This window comes from Eleutherodactylus coqui, chromosome 4, assembly GCF_035609145.1.
Source record: "Eleutherodactylus coqui strain aEleCoq1 chromosome 4, aEleCoq1.hap1, whole genome shotgun sequence".
NCBI lineage: Eukaryota > Metazoa > Chordata > Amphibia > Anura > Eleutherodactylidae > Eleutherodactylus > Eleutherodactylus coqui.
In genome coordinates, this window is record NC_089840.1 from 107088825 (window position 1) to 107114951 (window position 26127).

At 44.5% G+C, this 26127-nt stretch overlaps 1 protein-coding gene across 1 annotated transcript in view; it reads right to left on the reverse strand.

Annotated features, from left to right (window-relative positions):
• TSPAN7 (tetraspanin 7) overlaps nt 1-24860 on the reverse strand; it is a 95803-nt gene extending 70943 nt beyond the window's left edge. Inside the window, exon 1 of the mRNA XM_066599948.1 lies at nt 24654-24860. Within this exon, the coding sequence (XP_066456045.1) occupies nt 24654-24734 (81 nt within the window). The 5' untranslated portion in view covers nt 24735-24860. The remainder of the gene's footprint in view (nt 1-24653) is intronic.
• Between the last annotated feature and the right edge of the window lie 1267 nt (nt 24861-26127).

Consider the following 26127-nt stretch of genomic DNA (forward strand, 5'->3'; position numbering starts at 1 on the left):
TTAGGATGGTGGAGAGAGGAAATTCATCAAGAGGTGCCCAAAGCTTGAAGGAAAAATGGTTATGGTCGGCTTGGTCCGGGTCTGCATTTCTTAGAAGACGCATAGTAGCTACATGGTATAGAAATGGTCAATAAAGCTGAGATACCTGTTACTTGAAAGCTCATTTGACTCCCTACCTTCCTTGGCAGCAGCTTCTTAAATGCAATAACAAAGGATTTGGCATTAACTCTAACATGCCCAATCTTTCTTTTTCCCGACATCTGCCCTCCAAGGACAATCAGGAGACCCCAATTAGAGTGTCTTCTGCAATGTGCCATCGGCTCAAATTCATCAATACGTCACATGCACAAACTCTTAAGCTTTCCTTAGTAATAAACAAGAAATAAGATCCTTCCTTTATCTATGTGAAGAGAAAGACCGGTTTAATTTCACTAATGTTTCAATTACTAATGGATCTCTTTCTGGGGAAAACATACCAAAGACCAAATTCTCACAGCACATCACAACACGAGCCAGAACTGGCAAGCCATATATATCACAGCACAATATTATGTATCCATTTCAGACCGAATAATCATCACTAAGAATATTTGTTCTATAAGTTGTATTTATACGAGTTGGTAGTCTGCTGTGCAGTCCAAAAATCGAAAATCTCACACATTTCAAATCCTCAAATGGTAGAGTGTTGCAGTACCATTCCAGGCCACTGCACAGTGAGCGGAGCTGTACTTCTTATACCGTAGCACACTAAGGCCATTTCACATCAGCTGATTGGCAGGGATCCAGGGTGTCGGATCCCTACCAATGTGATATTGATGACCTATCCTGAAAATAAACTGTATAGAAAACCGTAGCACACTTTCTTTATAATGAAGAATAAATGTAATTGATGCTTGACAAATAAGTAAACTTCATCCATCAAGAGGAAAAAAGTGCGTCTAGACTATTATATGAAGCGGTCCTAGACTTTTTCAAACTGGGTCTAATATAGGTCTATGGAAAGGAGACAGAATATATATGTGGCCGCAGCTGCGGGATCAGTCAAACAAACATCAATAAAAGACAGTAATTTCTTCTTGGTTACAAAGTGCGCTGTGGTTTTCCTGCACTTGTGTCTGGACTGAAGAGTCCCTCCACGGAGCACCTATTGTTGGTTGTGCAGTATTATCACAGCATTCTGAGGACAAATGATTAATATTATAGCACTAGACAACCTCATTAATAGGGCTTGTCCAGGAGCTGAAGAAATTAAAGGTGTTACCTGGGAACCTCTCTCTTTTTTAAACCTGGCTCAACTTGTAGTGTGAACATCATGGAAGATATACTCCCTTTACCCGCTCCATCAGCACCTGTTCCCCATTGGTCTTCAACCTCCGGGTAAAAAGCAATGACGTCACGGCATCGGGTCATGTGACTGCTGCACCAGATGAAGTGAACCAGCAATTTGTTGCAGCGGTCACATGTCCCTGGTGTTGGTGATGCCATTGCTGGCTCCCTGGAAAGCTGGTCTTTGAATGAAACAATAGGTAATTTCTTGATAATGCTAGTATGTCTACTCTACTTAAAAAGGAAATGTGTCTAAACAGTGGGGTCTGACCAGTGGGACCTTCACAGTGCCTATGAATGAAGAGTACCCGGTACCCAGCTGAATGCTAGGCCTATGTGAATGTGACTCCATGTTAACGTGAATGCGACACACAGATTCACAGCAGAATAAGGCCGGTTTCACATCTGCGTTGGACCCTCCAGTTGGAGGTTCTGTCACAGATCTGACTGAAAATGCTTCTGTTCAAAAGCAGGTGGACCCCGTTCAGTCAATGGTGTCTATCCGGCGCTGTTCGGTTCTGTCTAGGGATGGAACCGGTTGGCCGCGAGGATTCCCCTTTCCTGCTCCCCAAATGGAGTAGGAAAGCAGAATCCCTGCTGCAGATGTGAAACTACCATAAGCCCTAGTAAACAATACTAAAAGTAAATAAAAATATATATATTATTTGTATTAAGTATTTGCTTGAAATATTTTTCACTAGATTCACATCTACGGCAGGAATACCATTTTCCTGCTCCATTATAGGAGCAGAAAAGCAGAATCCCCTGCATGAACAGATCAGTCTCATAACAGAGTCCAACTGTCCCGAACGGATCCGCACAACTGTTTAGCCTCATCTCATGGCGGAGGCGCAGTGAATCTTTCTTCTTCTCATGCGCTGTAAGTTTCTATTTGCCATGATTTCTTGAATGGGACACACAGAAACATCCCCCACATTCTCAGGACAGGTTCCCGGTGGTTGGATTCCCCATACAGACATGATGCACACTATTTGCATGTATGAACTACATTTCTTGAATGTATTTCTTAGTAGTTTGTAAGTGATCCATAGAAAGTTACTATCACAGAGCAAATCTAGACTAACCAGCCACACGACACAACCGCCGTGTTCACACTATACTATTATTATTGGCCTTCAGTTCAAGTGTCAAAAAGGAAAACAAATGATGCTTTCATTTTACTTGTTAACCTTTTCTTGGTGCCTGCTCGCTTTTATTAAGACTAATGCCCATTTTAAACGGACCATCGAAGAGCGCTGGATCAATATGCAAAGAATCAATGCAATCTCATTTTGCTTGAGAGATTCCATTTAATACATTATTGAGGAGTGAGACAATCCTCGGCTTTGCGAGCACGATTCTGCCATTCAGACAGCTGGCGAGCAAGCGCTGACCTAGATACTTAGTGCTGCACAGAGGGGCATTACAAGTCACCGAAGAATCAACACTGAAGACAAAAAGAGGAGCTTCATTCTGTATCCTATTCTCAATCGTGCCCCAAGAATCTGCCATGACGATAGACCCCTTATATCCACATCTGAACATAGTTCCACGATTTACATATAGGATGAAAGGGGTTGTCTACGTCCGAATTATTGATGACCTGTCCTCAAGATTGTTTATCCGTAGTTGAATGCCGGGGGTTCACTGCCGGAAACCCACCGATCAGCCATTAGTGTGTAAAGAGCTAGAGGAGGGCGGGAATTTAGTGAGAAGAGAGTGTCTGCAATACCAATATGGGCAACTCCAAAGTGTACAGATTTCGGCTTCCTTCTCGCTACACATCGACAAGGGCCCGTGAACAGCTGATCAGTGGTTGTGCCGAGTGGAGAACCCCCAAAATCAACTATTGATGAGCCCCACAATTGCGACGACTTTGTGAGTAGCCTCACAGGTTTTCCCCAGGTCCAACACATCTCCCTCCCATTGAGGGCAATCCTGCTTTTCTGCCAGGTATGGAGGGTGGCCCTTTTTTTTATCTCTGGCTACTTACAGGTACCATGGTGGTCATTTCATGCAGGATGGGACTTGGTTATCTCTAAACATGCTGGCAGATATAGCATATCATGCGCCTCCTTCTTCTTGGCAGATATATCAACTCCGACACTTCTTGTTCTTCCTTCCTCACTCATTTGACTTCTTTCAAACTCCTTTGTGGTACTACGGGCCCTGTTCAGCGTGTCCCTCTCTTATCTATGGGTTATTTATTAAACCCCTCACTCACACTGGACAGTTGACACCTCATTTGCATACCATAAAAATGCAAAATTGGGCTGGCTGGGAAGCAGTATCCATTAACTCTTGTCATTCTGTCCCCACCTATGGTTACGTTTAGGCGTATGGTGGAATTAATGTGACCACTTTTCCCGAATGGGTTAAAAAAGGATGTTCAAGGAGTTGTCAGAGTTAGTTATTGGTGGTAGTGGGGGGATGCAGTGGACATTTAAAAAAAAAAAAAAAACTAACAAAAACCCCCCCCCAAAAAAACACAATACTCACCCCCTGCTGTCGCCATGCTGCCCTGCTGCTACTCCAAGCTTTTGTTTACAAGCACTGCAGCGGACATCTTGTTACCCATGTGACAACTGCAGCCAATAGAAGGCCCGACAGGGACGTCACTGATGATGTCCTGTATACCTGCCGGGCGCTTCTACACTACAGAATAGCATGGGGCCTTCTAGCTGCGTCACATCAGATTCTGCTGCGGTTTGAAACGGGAGGTGGGCCCAAAACTATATAAAATAAATTACTTGAAAAATCCCTTTAAGAGTGCATTTATTTCAAGATTATATTTAAACACTTTATATAGAGTGTACTAAATACATACTAACTGGTTTAACTGCATGACTTCACTTCTAGCAAGGTTTCCAGCCTCCAGGGGAGGTCACACGTGGCAACGTCATTCAGGCACTTTATCTAAAAAAACTTCTGGGACTGTTTTATTCATAAAATACACCTTAATTACAGATCAAAGAGTCATAATACAGATGTCAGATACATTAATAGGCATGTGGTAGACATCTGTCCTCTACGTGCCTCATCAATTAGCAGTAGGAGATTCATTAGACATGCTAACTCTTTTGAAGTTTTCCTCCTAACACGCCCAGACATCAAGTCGTACATGAAACTTTGTATCAATGCCTCCTGCCATAAACACAACTAGGAACATTTACTAGGGAAACTGAATCATTGTTACCTATATTCATGTACGAGTATAGAAGTCTCCAGTATGACGACTAGTACTGAGCCATTCTAATTACAAGTTAGGGATTGCATTATGAGCAATTGCCCAATGCAATGAGATCACAAAAAGTTACTTTACAAATTCTATAAGTTGGTTCAAATTCCATAGTTTTATATTGCTGAATACAGTCACCAAGAATGGGAGTCCGTATTCTGTGCAAGGAGCCCCCACAGACCATTACAGCAGCATCTGCAAGCAATGCATTGAGCTGACGGCACCCGGACCACCAGTACAGGGATGAACACAACACCCAGGAACGTCTGACACTGTAGCAAGGAAGGACTATATAACAGTTGGCCAACAACTGCCTGCAGAAGGCAAGCATTTTCCAAAGTGAAATTCTATTCATCCCAGCATCTAGTAAACCAATACAGCTAATATTTCTGCACACTAAATTGCTCCCGTCTACTGGCAGCAGATACAACCTAAGAGCCGCCAACCGAGAACCATTGCAGAATTATCAGAGTAGTTATTAGGAAATAGATTAACCATTAAAACGTCATCTACAGAGGCACAAGGACGACTTCCATCAGGTTCCCCCTCAGTAATCAGCATCCTAGTAAACCACAGGGTAAGGATATTATAGGTTACTTATGCTGAAATATGGCATGCTGTAAAACCAAAATGTTTGTTTCCTGGAAGCACATTGTGTCTCATAGGTTTGTCCAGCGCAATGAGAAAATAAAGAAGAATAAAGGCCATGTTTCCAGAGCCGTAAATCATCTCAGGTCATTCATAGGTCTTACATCTAGAAGGGATGCAATTTAAAAAATTTTTTTAAAAAGTGGTGACACTTGGTCATTGTCACATAGGACCAGTCACAGGACATCCAGAGGTCCAGTTATGATAAACCAGACTATACATATCATTACTGTGTAGTTTGTTCACCTTCATCTTCCTGCAATAGGAAGAAGTGAACAACCAGAAACTAAACAAGTTCTGCCATTGACACGCGTTTCATATGAAAGACTGTTGTCTAGAAATACGATTTTTAGTAGTAGTTTGGAAGATATCGCTGTGCTGGTCTGATATCAGTGAACACTTATCTGCCTATACAGGGGAGGTAGCAGACATATAATGTGGAAAAAAGACCCTAAAATTGGCTTTGCACCCCTGGAAGAAAAAAAAAATGGATTACCTGTTAACATGTAAACCTGGATGATTACTAAATTAACTTTTAGAAAGTTTATATAAAGTTTCCCAATGTTGATGTGTGCATGGACTTACTGTACAGGGAAGCGGTCATGTAATATAAATATATGTAGTGTACTAACTGGAAATACAACTGCTGATCTAGTAAACAATGATTTATATTCAAGGGAGCGGGTGGGGCTATACCATAGACTCATGTCAACAAGGATCATCGGATGAGACGCTATACATGTAGGAAGTACTGGGAGAGCAGCAGGAAATCCGAGAGCGGCTTTCTCTAACGATTCAAGGTTAATCTGGTCTTTAATAAAGGAGGACACACACTGACACTTGTGTAACGCTGGGGGAGGAGGTGTCACAGGTACCTTTATTCAGATGGTCCTTCAGACAAGTCACTGATGTGTATGAATGATGGCCTTTTGTGTACACGGAGCGAAGATTGTTCATTAGTGGTTTGCAGAGATATCACAAACAATTGACTTTACACCAGACGACTGGTCATCAACCAGCGACTACTTTTAGTGACTAGTAACTTATTGCTTGTCACTCTGTCCGTGCCAAGTTTACACTGATCAACTATTATTTGAATTCGTTCTTTCCAGCGATTACCGACTGAATTCAATGGAAGTTGTGCCTGCATTACCAATCCAGCCCACCGTGCCATGGACATAGTTGTCTGCTTCAGGCTATGTCTACAATGACAGATGGCCCAATATTAGCTGATTGGTGGGGAAACCCCTCGCTTATCAAATACTGATGACCCATCCTGAGGATAGGCATCAACAGTAAAGTCCCAATAACCCCTTTAATAAAGTTGGGACTTTTCACCATCACCATGAAGGTGGTTTCACATATATTGCCCTTATAAAAAAATGCTGATTTTTTTCACCCGCCTCTCCACCCGCGAAAAAACCGTCTCAGCCAGAAGTTAGCTGGACGTTATCACAAAGTTAGGTAACCTACTACAAGCAATATCTTTTTGTGGTACATGTTTTTGAATCCATGGCATTTTTTTCATAACACAGCACGCTTTAAGGCCGCCTGCAGACGAGCGGGTCGGATGCGGCGGCGAGGATTCTCGCTGCGGGACCCGACCCCAGCGCCTGCAGGGAGGAGCGCGTACTTACCCGCGCCCGGCGTCCCCGGCTCTTTCATGTGCCGGCTGCCGGCGCATGCGCAGACCGGAGCCGGCGGCCGGGTGAGTGACATTTCTGTGCGGGGCTCGCAATACGACATGCCGCGGTTTGTTTGCCGAGCGAGATTTCGCACGGCCAAACCGCGGCCGTCTGCATAGGAGTGCGTATTGTAATGCACTCCTATGCAGGCTTTCAGTGGCGGAAATCCCGCGGCGGGATTTCCGCCCGTGTGCAGGCGGCCTAAGACCGTTTTTGCACGACCGAGAGAATCCCGCGAGATTTGTGCGTTGCAAGACACACGAATATGAACCCCATTATTTTGAATGAGGTCATACATATGATTTTTTTCTCGCATCGCATGCAGGAAACAAAATCGTGGCACGTCACATCTTTGGGTGTGCCCTCGCATCGTCCATTGTTTTCAATAGGGCCTTGTGCTACAGTCGGTGCATGCCAGTGAGATGCAATGTGATGCAATGTTGAAAACAACTTAACACTCCACGTTCCTCTGCTGCGGCTGACAGCTTGCTACCTCCCATGCGAGGTGGTTTTGATATAAAATTGCCTCACATCCACGGGATAATTGCATGTTGGCGAGTGTGATATCGGGCCGTGGTTCACGGACAAATATTGCACTTAGTCTAAAACTCAACAATATGCAGTTCCATACGACAGTAAACTGCTGTGATTTTTACGCAGCGTATTACCATACGGTTGTGCGAGCTCAGCCTGAAGCAGTAATTCATATTTTGTATCTGCTAACAATTCTATGCGAACAAAAATGCCGCAGATCCCCGCTGTATAGACGCCATCACAATCACAGTGGCATCTAACCAACTGATCATCTGTGACTGCTCGAATGGATTCCTTTACAAGAAAGATTACTGAATGCCATCTGAAGGAAAACAGCAGAGAAGGACTACAGAACAGTGTCTTTACCTACGCCACGTGACACAATGACAGGTGGAAGATGTGATGCACTTCAATTCCCTGGGTAACTGGTCACTAGGTATCCGACCTAGCAGCGTTCTCTGATGTATCCACGGCCTAGATTCAGCTCTGCCAGAAATCACAGCTTACAAATATGTCACAGCTGAATCTTCACCAAGCCGCGGCGCAAGATGTCTACTGGCAATGAAAGTAGTCCATATATTATTCCTGCAGTCCGATCAGTGTAAGTAGATAGGCTAGTAGACATATGCAGACATTTAGAGGGGGTCTCTAGGCAGTTTTCCTGATCCTCATAGGAGAGCATCTCAGATTAAAGTCCCACCCTCAGAGTGCTTCCCGAAGCGACACACGGATTTTCTCTGCAATGGTTACAGTGATAACTCTTAAAGGACTTTTCACACAGGACAGAATATTGCGCAACAGCATTGTAGAGTACGCCCTCCTGCGGAATATTCTCCAAAATCTGCACAGCAGATTCTGGTGTGAAGTTGAAGAGATCAGAATCCTGCCGGCAATTCCACATCACAGTCCGCAGTTAGCAATGCAGATTTTCATGCAGAATCCATGGACGGCGTATTCCACAACACTGATACGCAATATTCCGTCCAGTGTAAAGTCTCTAATAAGAAAAGGTTTGCCATAGCTCAGCTCCCCAGCCCCTATACGGAGCAGACAGCTGTTGTGGATATGCACAACTGCTGACAGACTCCCTTTGAGGGGTAGCAGTCAGAAGGACCCTTGCTATGTAGAATTTGTTATTTTAGCCAATACGCTGCTCTATTATTGGATCAATACCGCCTTTATCCACTAAATACGCCCGGTAGCTCACAGAAGGTAAAAGTTCAAGCTTGGCAAGACTGTCTGAAAATCTTTAGTTCTCTAGACTTGAAAGTTGGTTTTTACTGTAAGAGCAGTGAGACTATTGAACCCTGTCTAAGGATAATGGTTAAAGAGAATGTTCTCCTGTCCTCAGGGTTTCGGATTCACCAGTGTTGTGATGTGTAAAGCTGGCTGTCCACGGGCGATAGTTCATAGCGTGATTCGCGGCAAAAAAAATATTATATATATCACACGGATCACACTTGAAACACTTTCCATAGGATAACTATGGAAAGCGCAGCCCAGTGTACACAAGCAGGAAATCCATTGCGATTTTCCGTGATGAACCCATCATAATGATAGGTTCATCGCGGTGACTTTAAATGATCTCCTTTAAATGATCAGTGATGAAACTGCCCCGCCCGTGGACAGGCGACCTAAGTGACTATTTCTTGGAGGAGGGCGTTCGGGAGGAAATCTTCAAGGTCTAAAGTGACAGAATAGCGTGAACTGACTGTGGAGGAATCCAGTCCAAGGAGGATTTTTGTTATGTAGAGTTCAATTCATTTATAAAAACAAGCCACACGATTACAAACACATGGAGACGTGTGGTGAAACGCATTTCGGAGCCTACAGGGGCTCCTTTCTCAAGCACATATCTTTCTTGTGTCCACTGTGGGTTTCCACCCGGACTCCCTCCCCCAAGTAACTGTCACTTAGATGTCACAACACTGTTGAACCTAAAACCCTGAGCGCAGGTGAACTTTTTCTATAACCATTATCCTTTCGTCTTGCCCGGTATATTGGATATCTGAGGATTCTCCGTGCATTGCTCTCATTTGGATGTCCCCTATTGGCTTCTACCTCATGAGGCTTCTTGTCTTCCTCTGGATCAACACTGCAGAATAATCATCTGAACTGAAAGGATATCTATTTTTTCAGTCTGACAAACTATGTTCCTAATCCGATTCTGAATGTGTTGGTGCTGACACAGGGCGGCAGGGAAGCTGCTTGGCATGTAGTTCTCCTGTGGCTCCCCAAATCTGTGCCTTTAGGGCGCCTACCCACTGGCGTTGCCGATTTTCGTGTGCGAAAAACGCAGCGTTTTCCGCGTCTTTTTCGTTAATTTCCATTGACAATCATGGGTGCATTAAGAGAAAAATAAGGAGACATATGCAACTGACAGTTCCTATGTTAAAAATTGCAACGGACCGGAAAAAAAAACCCCAGTGGACAAGAACACATTCTATGCTAATTGCTCTTCAGAAAAAACGCAAAACGCAATTTAGCATCGCAGGAAAAGAAAAGAAAAAAAAAAGAAAAAAAATCGCCAGTGGGTAGGTGCCCCAAGGCTGCATTCAATCAGTGCTGATAACATTGCATGTAGGCTTACCGCGATTCTCTACAGTTCTCACTGCAGGTAAACCAGCAACCATGGAGACAATGCTTGCCGTTCCTCCAGTGCAGTTTTTGATGTGATTTAATTGCAGTGTATGAATACATCCTAATATAAATGCATATCCCAGTTGGAAAAAGACTGGCTCAAATGACAGAAGAGGGTGCTTAATGAAAAACAGGGAGACCTACAACATGACTGAATGTGCCGTATAATAAGGCAATCCATCCGGCAGCTCGAAGATGCTGTGGATTCAGTCTTGCCTTTTAAACGCAAGAGAAACAAAATTGGATATTTATGAGCTGCACCGCTACATTTTAAGTCCTTGCAGAATACAGCATCGTCTTACTTTACAGATTGTACTTCCTTCATTGTTCTGGAGGTTCTGAATGCTTTCATTCCCCAGTTATACAAGGAGCGTCCGCCTGGCTTTATTAGCAACATTGTATCGCTCTCACACACAAACTAAATGAAAAAACAAAACAAGGTTCCAATTCAGCGATAACAAATCAAAAAGAATTACTTTGATGAATTCATCATGAGGAACTCGAATCAGCAATAGGCATGGGTGCAATCATGCTGTGCTTGCAGTGTAAATCCGAGATATAAGACTTCCCGATGTATACCTCCAATGTACTATATAGGCATATGTCTCCCAATGGCGCCTTAAGAGGGCTATCCAGGCAGCGCCCACCAGGATAGGAGAGGAAGCGCTGTTCTGACCACTGTGAAGTGGTAGGACCTGTAATTGCAGTTGCAGCTCTCATTGAAATCAATGGTAGCTGCACTTGTAATTGGGCTGGGGTCCCATTGATTTCAATGAGAGCTGCACCTGCAATTACGAGCACCAGCCACTAACCAGGTGTCGGAGCAGCACTTTTTCTCTGGCCCAGGTGTATGCCTGGAAAGGTCCTTTAAGTATACCAGCCCAAAAGAGGCTAAAAGATCACTCTTTTACCCTCCACTGAGTGAATGAAGGCCTATGGATAAATGTCACATACACACTGGATGCTTTCCAGATGGATATGCCAAATGTATCCTGCAGATACAGTATGAATGCACCTGGCTGGTAGCAGGGGAGATCCATGAGCACTAAACTGGCCCCATGTTGGAGGGAGCTGACATGCCTGTTAAAGTGTTGTCATCATTTGTTAGACATGCTGTGTCAGAGCCCTATGTTTAGGGTATATCCCTAAACATAGGGATATACCCTTATATATAGGATATAGGATACATACCCTTAACTTGAAGAGAAATAAGCATGTGAACTGAGGTTGCAACACTTCTAGCCAAGGAAGATATTATAACGAGGGAATTACCCAGTCCTTTTTTTTTGGGGGGGGGGGGGTAAACCCATTGCGTCTAGATGTCAAAATGCAGCCAAAATTAGTGTCAGCAGGTTTTTTCCCCCCTAAAACACAGCACGTTTAGATCTGTTTTTTCCCCCACATGTAAAGGAGAAAACAACGACAACAGGAAACAAAACACACACAATGTATGAATTTTTAAAAAAGAAAGAAAAAACAACCCACCATTCCAAAAAGAAAAAAAAAAAAAAAAGAAACTTGTGGAATTTTTAGCAAGAATAAAAAAAAAAACCATAAAGAAAGCACAACAGAAAAACTGTATGTGGTGGAATACGTAATGCAGCATTCCCATTTAAGGTCAATCACAGTTGGGAACACTTCCCTGAACGAGGCAACAGGGAGTACAGAAACAGCCGAGTGGGCCGTGTCCTTTCCGTAACAACCATTCCCTTCCATGGGAGTTCTAGAGACAGCATAGAACAACCTACACATCTCCCGGCCCCCCCTACGCAGCAGGATGGATTATGGGGCAGTCAGCTCTTGATAGGTGCGTTCCCATAAGACGTGGGTATGCCATAGAAGTGCGAGATGGGAATACCCTTCTATGTGGACATCCAGCAGGCACGGGCCAGCAGTTAGACACATCATAAATGAACAAACTAGTACAAGTCCCTGATGGCTGTGAGACCCAACAAAGGCTTCTTGTTGTGCATGCCAATAGCAACAAACAGCTGTCTTGTTTCTAGAAAGTAGCAGCATTCTTTTAGAATCTGAATGGATCCATCGTTACATAAGTAATCATATACCCGGCTCATGTCCACACCCAGGAGCACTGCAGTATTAATTACAGTAAGTGACAGCACATGGCTGGGTCATGATACACGACTAGTCATTGCATAAGGGCGCTGATCTGGGGTTATGGCCTGCCGGGGTACACATAGTCCTGCGTCTCAAATCCTGATCATCTCGCCTGCCGTTTCTTCACCGAGATCATCTGATAAATGACAAATTCTGTCACCTAATAAAGCCAAGCATTTCCAATCACAAAGAGAACAGGTCTGAACTCCAGGGTCTACCCTGATCACAAACGGCAGTATTTGTGGTCACTTCAGGCAGACAATGTAGGTGAGACGTGTTAAGAATCCTGCAGATACTTCTTTTACAAATGAAGATGGATCGCTAAATGAGCTCGCTGCTGTAAAGCTGTTAGCAGCCGGCAGCTTCCAGCCTGTCTTACTGGCACCCACAGTTCCTGTCCTTTGCCATTTCCTTCCTTGGATAAACCATGATTAACCGCTGATCATCTGCGTGCACCAATGAAACGGACATCAGATGGCAACGTAATGAGAAAAAGCCCCATCATAAGGGTGCATTTACAGAGGCGAGCGCAATACGCCACAGGAAATAATGAGCGATATCACCCAAAATTAGGGCATGCTGTGATTCTCCTTTCCCGCAGCATCAATGTGAAAGACAAATCACTCATGTAAAACATACCCACTTAAAATAAAAGGTTCTATTTCTGTGCGTCTTGCAGCACACGGACCGCGCACGATAAAACCACCTGTGTAAAGGCAGCCTTAGGCCGGGCTCACATGGCGGAATTTCATTGCATATAACACGTACAATGAGAGTATATTCATTTTCATTGATCCATTCACACTTGCGTATATTACTTCTGGAAATTATTAGTGCTGCGTTCTTTATTACGTACGTAATAAAGAACGCAGCATGTTCTATTTCACCGTGTTTTACGTGCACACGGCCCTACTGTTCTCTATGGGTGCAGTGCATACGCGAACTGTGCACAATTCACCTTCTTGCGCTTTTTTTTGCAAATAAGTATGCCCATGGATTTATTGCGGTGAATACACATGTAGCATACATATTTGCGCATGTTGGAATACCCCAATGAAAGCCAATGGATTTTCTGCATTCTATATTACATGCATAATAAGGAACTTTAATACACTTGTGTGAGTGAGCCCTAAGGGATGGCACCAGGCTGAGGGGAAGCAGCAGCAGCGGGGTGATCCTCGGCTTCTGGCATTTATGTGGATGTTACTTTATGTACCGCAACATTGTTGCAAAGCAAGAAGCTGCATTCAGTACTGACAGGGGTCTCTTTCAGTGGGATGATGCTTCCTGCAGAACGGTTCACGAATGGTTTTAGGAATATGACAGAATTCAAAGTGTTGACTTGGCTTCCAAATTCCCCGCATCTCTATCTGATTGTCTGTAAGATGTGCTGAAAAAGCAAGTCGAGGCCTCATAAATTACAAGAGGATCTGCTGCTAGCGTCTTCGTCCCAGACACCATAGGACAGGCTGCTTTAGTAGGGAATCTACACAACATGAGGCAGGTGCTTTAAATGTCATGGTCGATCAGTGTACACGTGTGTAATATGTGCAAATCTATATTGTGGATATGTTCGGTATAGTGGTACTATGAGTGTGTATGGTAGATTACATATTAAGTGATGCGGGAAAACTTAATTTGTACTTTTGGGGGATTTTTTTTGTTGATCCAGATGAAAAGAAGTGCTTAACTAGAGCTGCGAGAGGTCTCAGCCAGCAAATAGGTATATTACAAACTATAGGCTCCTGGATGGGAGAGGATGCCCATAGGTGACTTAGTGCAGGTACCACCTACACAGCTCTGTATACAACAGGATCAAGCAATTCTCTACAGGGTTATCAGGTACATAACACATTGGGGAGATCTCCCACCGACCAGGATATACATTTATGTAGTTCAAGCTGCGTGAAGGCAGGCATGCACTAAATACTCCAGGACTAATTCTTTCACCAGACCACATTTTATTGTTGCCCTAGAAAACACAGCGGATTTAAGAAGTCCATTTGCCTAAGTGTTTTACTGAAAGTGGTTATCTTTTGTGCTCTGAGCCGTGAGGCTCTAATCCTTGAGTGCTAGTAATAGACTGGATCTTCTGCTGATTTCCAGTTTACTACATTAATTCAATGTGTGGCCAGGATTACCTACCTATATAGTACCAGCAGGGCTCAGGCCATAATAGCATTATAGGGTTCTGTCCCTGGCAGTGCCCTTCAGCAACAGATCTCAGAAACTTTTCATTAGGAAGTCTTCCCTTGTTGCCTCCTCTGGGATGTATTCTCATTCCTGGCACACAATGCAGAGAGAATCCCTAAACTACAGGCGTGTTCGGAATCTTAAAGGGTAGACACTTGTGGTAAACTGAAGCTAAATGTATGCTCCCCTCACATGTATTGGGAAAATGCTAATATCCCTCGATATAATTTAATTATCACAATCAGAGAGCAAAGGGAAATTACACTCCAGTGCTTCACAGAGAGATACGGGCAATAGCTCGCTGCAGCCTGAGCGCAAATGATATGCAAGGCATTACTGGTGTGTGGCGCAGAACGCCTTCGTGAAAGGCAACATTCAGATTCAAGAAGTACAAATTATGTATTCAGTGTGCAACATGTAATATTTTAAGGTCTGTTAGGGTGGTTTCACATCTGCGGCAGGGTTTCCGCTCTCCTCCTCCGTTCGTGGAGCAGGAAAGAGGAATCCCCGTGGCCGAAAACTTCCGTCGCTGGACGGGACTGAACAGCGCCAGACAGACCCCATTGACTATAATAGGGTCCGCCTGCCCACATGGAACTAAATGGAATCATTCATTGTCATTAGTCAAATGGTCACCGCTTTGGTTTCTGCCTGACAAGGTTTCCATTTGTGTAAGCCATGTTTGGAGTATACAAGAGTGGAGGCAACTAATGCCATGACACGATTCAGTTCAGGGACTCCGTCACATTGCCGCTTCCAGCACTTGTAAGAACCCCAGACGGAATCCCACCGCGGATACAAAGAGGCAGTAGATAATAACGTGTCAGGGAACATTTACGCCCTATCATGTCTTCTGTTAAGACGTGAAGTTTTATCATTTTTCTTCTTTCAGCGTGCCAGCTAAATTGGCTCTGTATATATTGCATTTCAGTGCCTAATGATGTTTTGTTAATTAAAATCATGTTAGGTGGCGTTGTCTGGGAATGAAAAGCAAGCCAAGCAGTACCTTTTGTTAAAACAACAGCTTTTTTTCACCCCAAAGAGAAAATTGCATTATTCTGCTTCTAGCTAAAGGCAAAACCATTTTCCAAGGCCTTCCAATAGCTGCCATCAAGTCGTTCACGGTCATTACTGAGGCTCTACAGAAACAAAAGTGCTAATGAAGAAAAAGGGAAAAAAGCAGCTTGAATTTCAAGAGGCCAGAAAAAATGTATTACTGTGAAAAAATATAATGCAGATAAGCAGCAAATCTATTTTACATAACAAGAGGGTACTTGTGGAACATCAGAACGTTAGGACTGAACCATCATGAACAATCCATAGAAGGGCTTTATATGGAGGGGCGCGGATAAAAGTCAGGGATGGCTACAGTACAGCAATCAAAATCTGGCTGTCACGTTTTCCAGGTAGATTGCGCATGCAGTAAGCAGCCGCTAGCGGAGAATCCTTCACGGTTTCTTAACATTTGTGGTTCCAATATAAAAGGAAGAATATATTCACATAAAGCCAACAAATGGACCTTTAGAAACATCTATGGTATGAATTCACAAGCCTGTGATAGCTATGCGAATAGAAGTTTCCTAGACCAGACATCTCCTTTAGGCCGCTTCCACACAGGTGAAGCGATATCACAGCGAGAAAAATCGCAGCGATATCGCATCTGTGTGATATCACTGTTTTCTCGCAGCAATAGTGCAATTTTGTGTCGCTACAATAAGCCCTACCATGAAAATAAGCCCTAGCGGCATAAAAATAAATAAATAAATACATCACCCAAGAAGCGCTGTCAACTCCACCGCATCTTCTCCCTGGTCATGGCATTTGTCTTTAGGCATCTCTTCCTGGTCAGGACTTTGAAAATCTCGGCCTCCAGGAAGCGCTGCTGCGCTCAGCCAATCAGAGCCAGCGCTTGATGAACCAATCATAGCCATTCATTCATTGAATGGCTGCAATTGGCTGAGCCACGACGCTCGAGAACCAATCAAGCCAGCCCTTCCTAGAGGCGGGGATTTTGATCTTCCAAACCAGGAAGGACTGGCAGAAGACTAAAGACAAGTGCCTGAGGTGAAGAGGAGACAAGGCAGAGATGACAGTGCCTCTAAGGTGATGCATTTTCTTGATGCAGCCAGGGCTTAGTTTAGGGCTTTACAGTAGGATTTCCTACAGTAAAATTTGCATCGCACCACATGAAAACTGCATTTTTGCGCGTTGCGATCCAACAGAAAGGAGGGCTCCATAGGGAAACATGGGCTACAAAAAAACATTGCGAGTCACGGCAGTATAGAGCATGTCGCGATTTTGTAGTCTCACAATGTTGCAGGCTACAAAACATCACTCATGTGGAAGATCCCATAGGAAAGTATGGACCCAACATACATGCGATTTGTAGCACTGTCACATTGCGACAAAATCACGCCCTAAAGTCACCCATGTGGAAGCGGCCTAAGGCTGAGTTCAGACTAACATTTTTTTGGCAGATCTGTACCAAAGGGAGTATTCTCTTTTGGGGTTTTTTTTGGCGGATCCATCAGACGGATTTTTCAAAGAAGATAATATGCTTTCCATTCATTTCCGTTTTTTAGAATTTTAAACAGATCTATTTTTTTTGTATTGTTTGGCATGTTTATCTTTCCCTCCTTCCCAAAGGTCTTCTGCCCTTTGCGCAACCCAATACAAAAATGGAAAGCGAAAACAGATTACGTTCCCTTTTTGCCAGTTTGCCATTCACTACAAAAAAAAAAAAAAGGATCCATTTTTGTTTCCTTTTCTTGAACTGGAAACAGAAAGCGCTTTTGTTCCACTGTAAAAAACGAAATGTAGATGGAAAACTAGGAAACGGATTGAATCGGAAGGTCCTCAGCTGCGGTGTTTTCTACGTGCAGTAAAACAAACTTGTTCTTTCTGTTTCTTTCACATGGATGGCGAGGGTGATATCGTGTTATCGCCCTCGCCTGTGTGAAGTTAGCCGTAGGCCTGCTTTTTACTGTGATTAGCGTGACGTTTCAAACGCTGCACTAATCACAGTACAATGCCTCCATTGATTTCAATTGTGCTCTGCAGACCTGCGCTCCAACGCGGAGCTTCTAATGCAGCAATTTTCTAGCGCTGTCTGCTGTGTTTTTGTGCAGTTCAGTGCTTTTTAACACACCTCATCACCCATCACAATGATGGGGTGCGTTGAAAACCGCTGTACTAGGTGTTCAAAAACAACTCTTGAAATCGCGGTAAACCGCCATGACGTTTTGTGAACGTGGGTGTGAGAGCGGCCTTATTTTCCAGTGTCTTAATAAAAGCATTTGTTTCACCTGTGATAAGCTCAGGCTTAGCGTTGCCTCATCGGTAAGCGCTATATTCAGCTCACGTAGGAGGCGCCTTGTCATATCCACCCAGACAGGATAAGTGGGATATCAGGCTGGATGCCTCACACCAGTGGGGTTCTGGATTGTAGGGCTCACATGGTATAGAGCTGCAGTAGGGCTGCACAAGACCCTTACATGCCCCGACCACATAGTCAGTCAGTCAGACTTCAGGGAAACAAGGGTCTCCCCTAATGGCACTAGACACATGGCGGTCCAACGGAAGCATTTCTACCCAGAGCGCCACCATTTTAAATACATATTTCTGTTCATTCACGCCAATGTCGGTTTTCTTGGAATTTGTGTCACAAAGGGGTTTATCCACCCGAAGGCCCTTTAATTCTGAAAGTCATCAGAGGTTCATATCAAGGGATTCATATCGGACTCCATTTCCACATTATCACTGAAAGGCCTGAGACTAAAATATAACCTTTATTAATAGAAAAATTAAAATATCACCCTTTATTGTTAGGGCGGTTATTAACCCCGACAGACAAACAACTAATGAGTAGAGCAAGCTGTTACTGAGATATACAGCTATGCTGGCCCCCGGATAATCAAGAATCAATGACCCTTCACTACGTGAAAAAGGTAGGTATTGGCTAGCAAGCCAAGAGAGGTTTCCTACTATTTTGGAACCCACTGTGCCCATATGAGGACCACCGAGTGGATAACCCAAGTGCCAGCCACGGCCCTAAGCCTATATATCTAGGATCATATAACTAGACTTGGTTATTATTCATACTTTATTGCGTCCTAGTGTCGTGTAATCTTAAGTTTGTTGTTAGATTTATCTTTATTGAGGAGCAATCTGTAGCGATACTGTACCTCACGGATACAATTTGTGCTCTTTTGGGTGGTTTCAGTAAGCACAGTATTACTGGCAGTATAGCCAAGTACGCAAGCAGCCGTTAACCCTCCATCTACCACAGTGGCCACACGCCCTATACCAAGAGTGTGCTCTGTGGCCTAATCCTTCTATCTTGCAACTCACCAAGTCTAGTTATATGATCCTAGATATATAGGCTTAGGGCCGTGGCTGGCACTTGGGTTATCCACTCAGTGGTCCTCATATGGGCACAATGGGTTCCAAAATAGTAGGAAACCTCTCTTGGCTTGCTCTATGGGCAGCATATCCATTGCTGTCTATACACAATACATTACGTACGGGCGGCGATACTTACGTAACCCCACTATGAAACAGAGCAAAGAATAAGAAAAAAAAAAAGTCACACTTTCATGACCATGTACGTGAAATACGCGGTCATGCAAAGTGCACTCGCTGCCATACAAGGTCTGCAGACTCTCACAAAATCAGTAAAACACTGTGAGACCCCCACAGTGTTTTACACATAAGGTCGTGTGAATGAGGCCTTAAGCTGGGCTTACACAAGCATATCTCGCAGTGTGTTGACAATCGCCGTGTACTATCTTGGCGTGTATACGTACCAAGATAGAACATGCTTCCCTTTTCCTTGCACACATATTTTGGCCAATTCATGTGATCAGTACCATGGCCACCTGTGGTGATTGGTACATGAATACGCTCTACCGTACGCTATACCGTAACGCTCCTGTGAGCCTGGCCTCAGGCTTAATATTTTTTTTTTTTTTTTTATGCCCATTTTTTGTGGCATTGCTTAGGCTTTCTTATGTTTTATATAGAGAAAAAAAATGGGCAGAAATAGTATAAAACTTAAATTTCTTTCCTAATTCCGTGTAATAGGTTTGAACCTCCCCCCCCCCCAAAAAAAAACAACTGATTTATAAACAAACAAACAAAAATCTTCTTACACTCCTGTGTATAACAGCACAAAATATGTATACTCCGATTAACTTATTACTTGTGGAATACCTGGGAACAACGATCCCTATATTTATTTTTCGGCATGTCCTACCATTGGCTGGCAATTTGGCTCGCTCTGACTGCCATGTTTATCATTAAGAGCTGATTATTACAACTCCCTGCCACTTCATAAGGGCTGAACTGACAAGAGGCGGCCCAGTCTCTATACTGGCAGAGCGCAATATAGCGAGATTTACCACTAAAGTGGAGGACGTACGGTAAAAAAAAAAATCACAAAATCCTCAATTTTTGCGCAGATCCCATGCGGACAGCTTCCATCGAAGCCGATGGAACCCGTCCGGGATGCGGCCTATCCGTAATTAACATTGCAGAGAGGTCACGGATTCCGTGTCATCGCCCAGCGATGGTGCAGGACACAAAAAAAAAAAAATCTGTACTGCACATGTCCGATGGCGAGCCGCTAGGTTCATCCGCAGTACAGATAAAAGACAGGTATGCACGGACCCTGCTGCTGTAAGGGCCAGATAACGCTGCGGCCTCCTGCATGAGGCTCTGCCGTGTGCAGGCAGCCAACAGCTGCTATTACACAAGCGCTGGCGATGGCCACTAGCGCTCACGTTTCTCCGACAATTGCTGGGCTGAACCTACAAGCGCAGTCCAGCAATTAGCACTATTACACAAGTATGACACTCGTGTAATAGCAGCCTGAGGCTGTATTTACATGGGCCAGTATGATGAAGGCCAGTAAAATACTGACCACTTCCCCTGTGATTTTACTGCAATTTTGTACACTTACGATGCGCTTTTAAGATAAAAATGCGCAATTTGCATCAGATTTCCGCGTAGTTTTCAAGCATACACTTTCCATAGGGAACAATAGGGCTGTTCGTGTGTGATTCGCAGTGAAATAGAGCATGCTGAGGTCTTTTTCACGCACATATATACGCACAATGTACTTTCATTAACTCCATTCATGGCGTATCACGCAGGCGTGCATCACGTGTGTAATAATCAGTGAAATCGCGGTGGTGTGAATGAGTCCTTAGGGAGATATTTTCCTGGTTATTTGGAAAATCCAGAGCAGAAAGCAGTAGCCGAAAGGTAAATGATATCTGAACGTACCCAGAGAGAACAGCAGGACTGCATGTGTAATACACCATAAAATAGAACATGCTGCGTTCTTTTTTATGCGCGCATTATATGCAATGACAAAAGGTTAGTGTGAATGGGACATGCGAAAATCATTACATATTTCTTCATATTCATTGTGCCAATTAAACAAAACATGATCACAGGTAAAGAGAAGAGGCCGGCCTCACACGAGCGGATAGAAATTGTGGATTCCATAATCGCCTGCATAAGTACGCGGTCATACGCAGTACATTACACGGACGCACACAGCGTCACACCCCGACTCACAGCTGGAACCCCCAAGTGGATTCTGCATACGGCCGTGTGAGCCGGCCTGATGGAGGAGAAGCCGGCACATTTTTTAGACATTTTCTGTGTCTAGTGTTCCTTTAAACACAGATTCGATATCAAATCATTTAATGGCAGAGCCCTTGTGAATATCTTTGTATTAGGAGATCATTGTTTAAATAGTGTCTAAAAATACATAAATAAGCGCTGCAACCAAGCCTGAAAATGTCAAGAAGAATAATGCAGTTAAATAGTCATGATTACAGCACTAATATACAGAGCCTGGGTTTGCAAATGACATGTGGGCTCTATTCTTGTGTCTCCAAACTAAAAGAAATAAATAAATACTCCAGGCAACCAGAGCAAGAACTTCATGCTGTACTTTCTGCTGCGCACTTCTCACTGGGTCCTAATGAGTCAACAAATCCATAAGTTCCCATTTGGCCCAGAAATGACTGCACACAGGAGTAATAAGACAATTGAAAGAATTATTGACACACTTTCCACTTCCTGTTTGCTGAAGAGCTTCCTAACACACCGCTCCTGGCATCTGACACACACTGTAAATATGAAAGTTCCCATCAATTCCACAGGGACTATGTAGCCAAAGAAGAGGCAGCGTGCCAACATGCAATTAACACTGCTCACATCACAGTGACCTCAAGGTCTAATACCTGCGCCCAGCAACCACTTACCAGTCAGTGGAGCACAGTGCAGTCAACACCGTATATACATTAATGTACTGGGGAGGCAACAAGCCGTGCCAATAAGGTGCAGAACACTGGGGAGGCAACAAGCCGTGCCAATAAGGTGCAGAACTACCATCTACAAAACCAATCTCCAATCGCTACACAGATTGTGCAGGAAGCAAGATCACAGGAAGCTTCCATCATAAAGAGACTATAGTTTTCATTCATTCTTCAGGCATTACAGGGTTAACATTAAATGAATAATACTCCTATAGTTTAATATTGGACATGGCAAAACTGAACTAACAAATCACAAACAAGGTGCAAACAGGGAAGATTTACGGTGAATTCTTCACAGATCAGCAGCAAACCCGGATGCAGGAGATCTTCTGACTCGTCTCTATAAGGGTGAATGCCCACCGACGGATTCTGCAGTGGCAAGGTTCTATTGAAGCTAATAGCTTTCTGCCTGTCAATGCATACAAGCAGATTTCTCCCACTGATTTCCGCAAGCGTGAAAGAATCGCGGCATGTTCTATTTTACCACGGATTCGCCGCAGAAGGGTTCCATTAATATCAATGAAAGCGAAACCGAAAAACGCGATCACTCGTTGGCACTTTTTTTTGTTTTGATTCGTGGTACTCCCGCGCCGTAAATCCATGGGCGTATTTCACATTGCTCGTGGGCATGAACCCTAAGGCTCTTTTTCACATTGTTTTCTTTCCTTAGGTCTCCGGATTCCATCTTGGCGTTCTATCTTAAATAGTGAAAACTCTATTCAGATGGACCCTTGATAGAGATGAGCGAGCACGCTCGGGAAGGTCAGTTACTTGAGCGAGCCTCGCTCATCTCAAGTAATTGCCTTCTCCCCTGAGCGTGCTCGCTCATCTCTAAACCTTGAAGAGAACCGAGGGCTTCAATGTGTCAATTGGTGGTGGATACACTTATCGATCCTCCTAAGGTCTCTGGCGCGCTAGCGTATTTGTGCTGTCCGTGTCAGTTCACGGACTGCACACAGACCCATTATAGCCTACAGGATTAGGCACACTGACGGTTTTTCACGATCGCCTGTGCGAAAACATTAATCGCATGTCCTATTCTTGTCTGCAAATGCAGATAAACGTGCAGGCCGTCCTTACATCGGTATGGTGTCCGATGATAGCTTCACCTAAGTCCCTTGGGTGCAACTCGGACACATGGCAAGGGTGTCACAGGCCTAAAATGCCAAAAACCTTGTCAAACAGAGACCAAACTGGTCTCCATGTGCCACATTATATTCTATAGTTCTGCCCAGGGTTCTATCTGAATGAAGTTTTGAAAATTTTGATAGAATTCTGAGAAGGGAACTGGAGACGTAGGAGAAAACAAGAGGTGAAAAGAGCCTAATATGTACGAACTTAATGCGAATTTCATAGTGTTTTTCCATTGTTTTTAGGCGCCATGCTTTTCACCCTTTTTTTGTTATACTTTTTGAACATTCATTAAACCAGAGACATGAAATAATTAGAGGCCGCTGCTATGCCAGCAGTATCCACCAACTAGTGGGCATTTTTTCATCCAATGTTCGTAATCCAATACAGACTGCCAACTGAACGTGATCTGCAATGCTGGATCAAGTTATCATTTGGTTATAATCCGAAAATCCAGTTGATTTTACGTTCCATTATAACAAGCCATTGTGGCCTCTTGCCCTTCCTCCAGGGGTGGCATTGTCATTTTTAAGCTTGGCATCTGACAAGGGGTCTGTATACTAAAAACATGTTGCAGCCTCATTGCTGGCAGGTGTCCCTTAAAACAATGGCACGTCCCAACTCCTAATATTACTATACTGTCCATATTCTCTTATCATCTGTTTATGTGGCAGTCCTGAAAACCCTCCAAGTCCTTAATAAACCCCCAGATAAAAGCCGCCCGACCCGTCAGCCGTGTGCCAACACCTCCAGCCACCGTCTATTTGTAATTAATCTAAGATTTCACTCTAAAATAAAGCAACTTTATACGCTGCAAATAATGCGATATCCTCCCAACATGCCGCCTGCACCTGTATCCTTCCGGATTTAACCCCATCCTGGCACATAAACCCTATATCCATATCACGCAGCGGCACTTTGCTGGGAAGACTGCATTTGGAGCCGTGATACAAGCCCAACCTTTGCAGTTGATTATGCCTCCTCATTACAGTTACATTCTCCTTTATTACATCCAGTGTCCCTAGCAACGCCATCGATAGCGGCACGACGCTAGCGAATATCCCCCTCCCGAGGGGCCTCATCTCCATGCATTAAGGTGCGCAGACACAGAAAAATAAAAAAAATAAAAATTGTACCAGAACATTATATATATATATATATATATATATATATATATATATATATATATATATATTATATATATATATATATATATTACACAATTAAAGTACCGTGGCAAGTATTTCCGATACTAGACGCCATCGCTATATAATGTCGCTCCGGGTATATTAACCAGAAACCCCCTTCCTCCGTAGACATCCACATTTTCCACAAAAATAAAAATATTTCCCCATTTCACCCACATTAATGCACAGATTTGCTTTTTAATTCGCCTCCACCGCAATTGTCCCCCAATCGATGCCATGAAAATTACATAAGGGGTGCCATCTCTACCCCCAAAGCAAGAAAAAAAAACATGCCCCCCTCTCCCCCCAGCAAGGGTTAACCATGTATCTAGCAATGTATCGGCTCCCAATTAATACTAATCTCGTGGCAGGTGGACGTGACTGGCAGTGATTTGCCCCCTATCTTGCCCCCACTGTCCCATGCCCAACAGCTCTGGCTCTTCTTTGGCGCAGTAAACACGATTAGAGCAATGCAGACAGGAGTCTAGAAATAAGGAGGGGAGGGGAGAAAATACATGTATATAGGTGATTACTGACACATTAGCGCCGTCTGCCAGGGCATTAGTGGGCACCTGCCCTGGCACTGCCACCTCCAGAGCACGGGGGAGCGGGCATTACTCACCCAGAAGACGAAGGAGTAGATGATGAGCAGGGTCTTCAGACACGTTATGACTGGCTTGGTCTCCATTCTCCTTGATGCCATGCTATGAGATCCGGTAGCCGGGTGTTACTGTTGCTGCTCTCGGCCCCTCCTGCTTGCAGTTTATCCCCAATCCGCAAGAGGAGGAAAGAAGCGATGGCGAGTGAGAGAGAGAGAGACAGCCTCCCGGCCGGAGCCGCCCGCCGCCTCATATGCAGATCTGTGGGCTGCCGAGGGGCCATTGTCACCCGGCTCTGGCACTGCCCCGTGGGCTGCTGAGGTGCCATTGTCACCCGGCTCTGGCACTGCCCCGTGGGCTGCTGAGGTGCCATTGTCACCCGGCTGTAGGGTAGAGCCAGTGATTCATGAGGCACCATGACCCCCCGGCCCCTCCGCGGACTCGGGCATGGCTGACAGAAGCCCCCAGGGCGCGGCGCCGCTTTTACCTCACGGTTTATTAGGCATTTTTTGAAGCAAAATGGGGTGAAAAGAGACCGTGAAGGAGGGGAGTGATGCCGGATTCACCTCATCTCCGGGAGGAATCCACTCCTGGTTTTGTTGTCCAAGAACCCACCGAACCAAACCTGCAGCTGTGAGAACAGCCTGACAGGACTCCAGCCATGGCGGTGGGGTGTAATGTGGGCGCCTGTGAGGAGAGCCACCAAGGGCAGCCATTCTCATTGATCCGCTCTCACTTACATATATATATTGCGTGTAAAATAAAGAGCGCGACGTGTTCTAAAATGACCGCGTAGTACACGCGATAAAGCCCTACGGGTGCGTAATAAACACTGTACATACACTATTACGTGGCGTAGGTGCGCCGTGGCCGAGCGCAGTAAAAAAATCGCCAAATGCGGCGATACGCCGGCTCACACAGCGGTATAACGCTGCGCTCTATACATGCTGCATCTTACCACACGCTCGTGTGAGCCTGGCCGAACAGGAAGACTTGATACACCCCTACATAAGACGACGGGTGCGTTTTCTGGAGCAGTGTTGTCGCGTTTTCGTGCTTATATTGTACCGTGTGACTGTACCCTGAGGCTTCACACGGCTGAGGAAATCGGGCGACATTTGTACGTTGCCAGATGCACAAATATGAACCCCATTCTTTTGATTGGGGTGATATGCATTAGCAAGGCGGGAAACAAATGGCGGCATGTTCTATCATGCTGCGTGATCTCACATCGCAGCCACGTTGTTTGCAATGGCGCCGGTGGCACCAGCGCTGGCCATGTTGAAAGCAATGGGAGAAACTCCGCGATCCTCTGCCGCTGCTGTGACGGCCGCCTTCTGAGGATCCCTGCATCCTGGGTTTTCACATGAAAACACCTCTCATCCCTGGGGAATTGACATGGATGGCGAGCGCAATATAGGGGCGGGATTCATGGCCCCATATAGCGCTCTTCCGTGTGAAGTTGGCACTAGGCTAGTTCCACACCTAGTGATCACG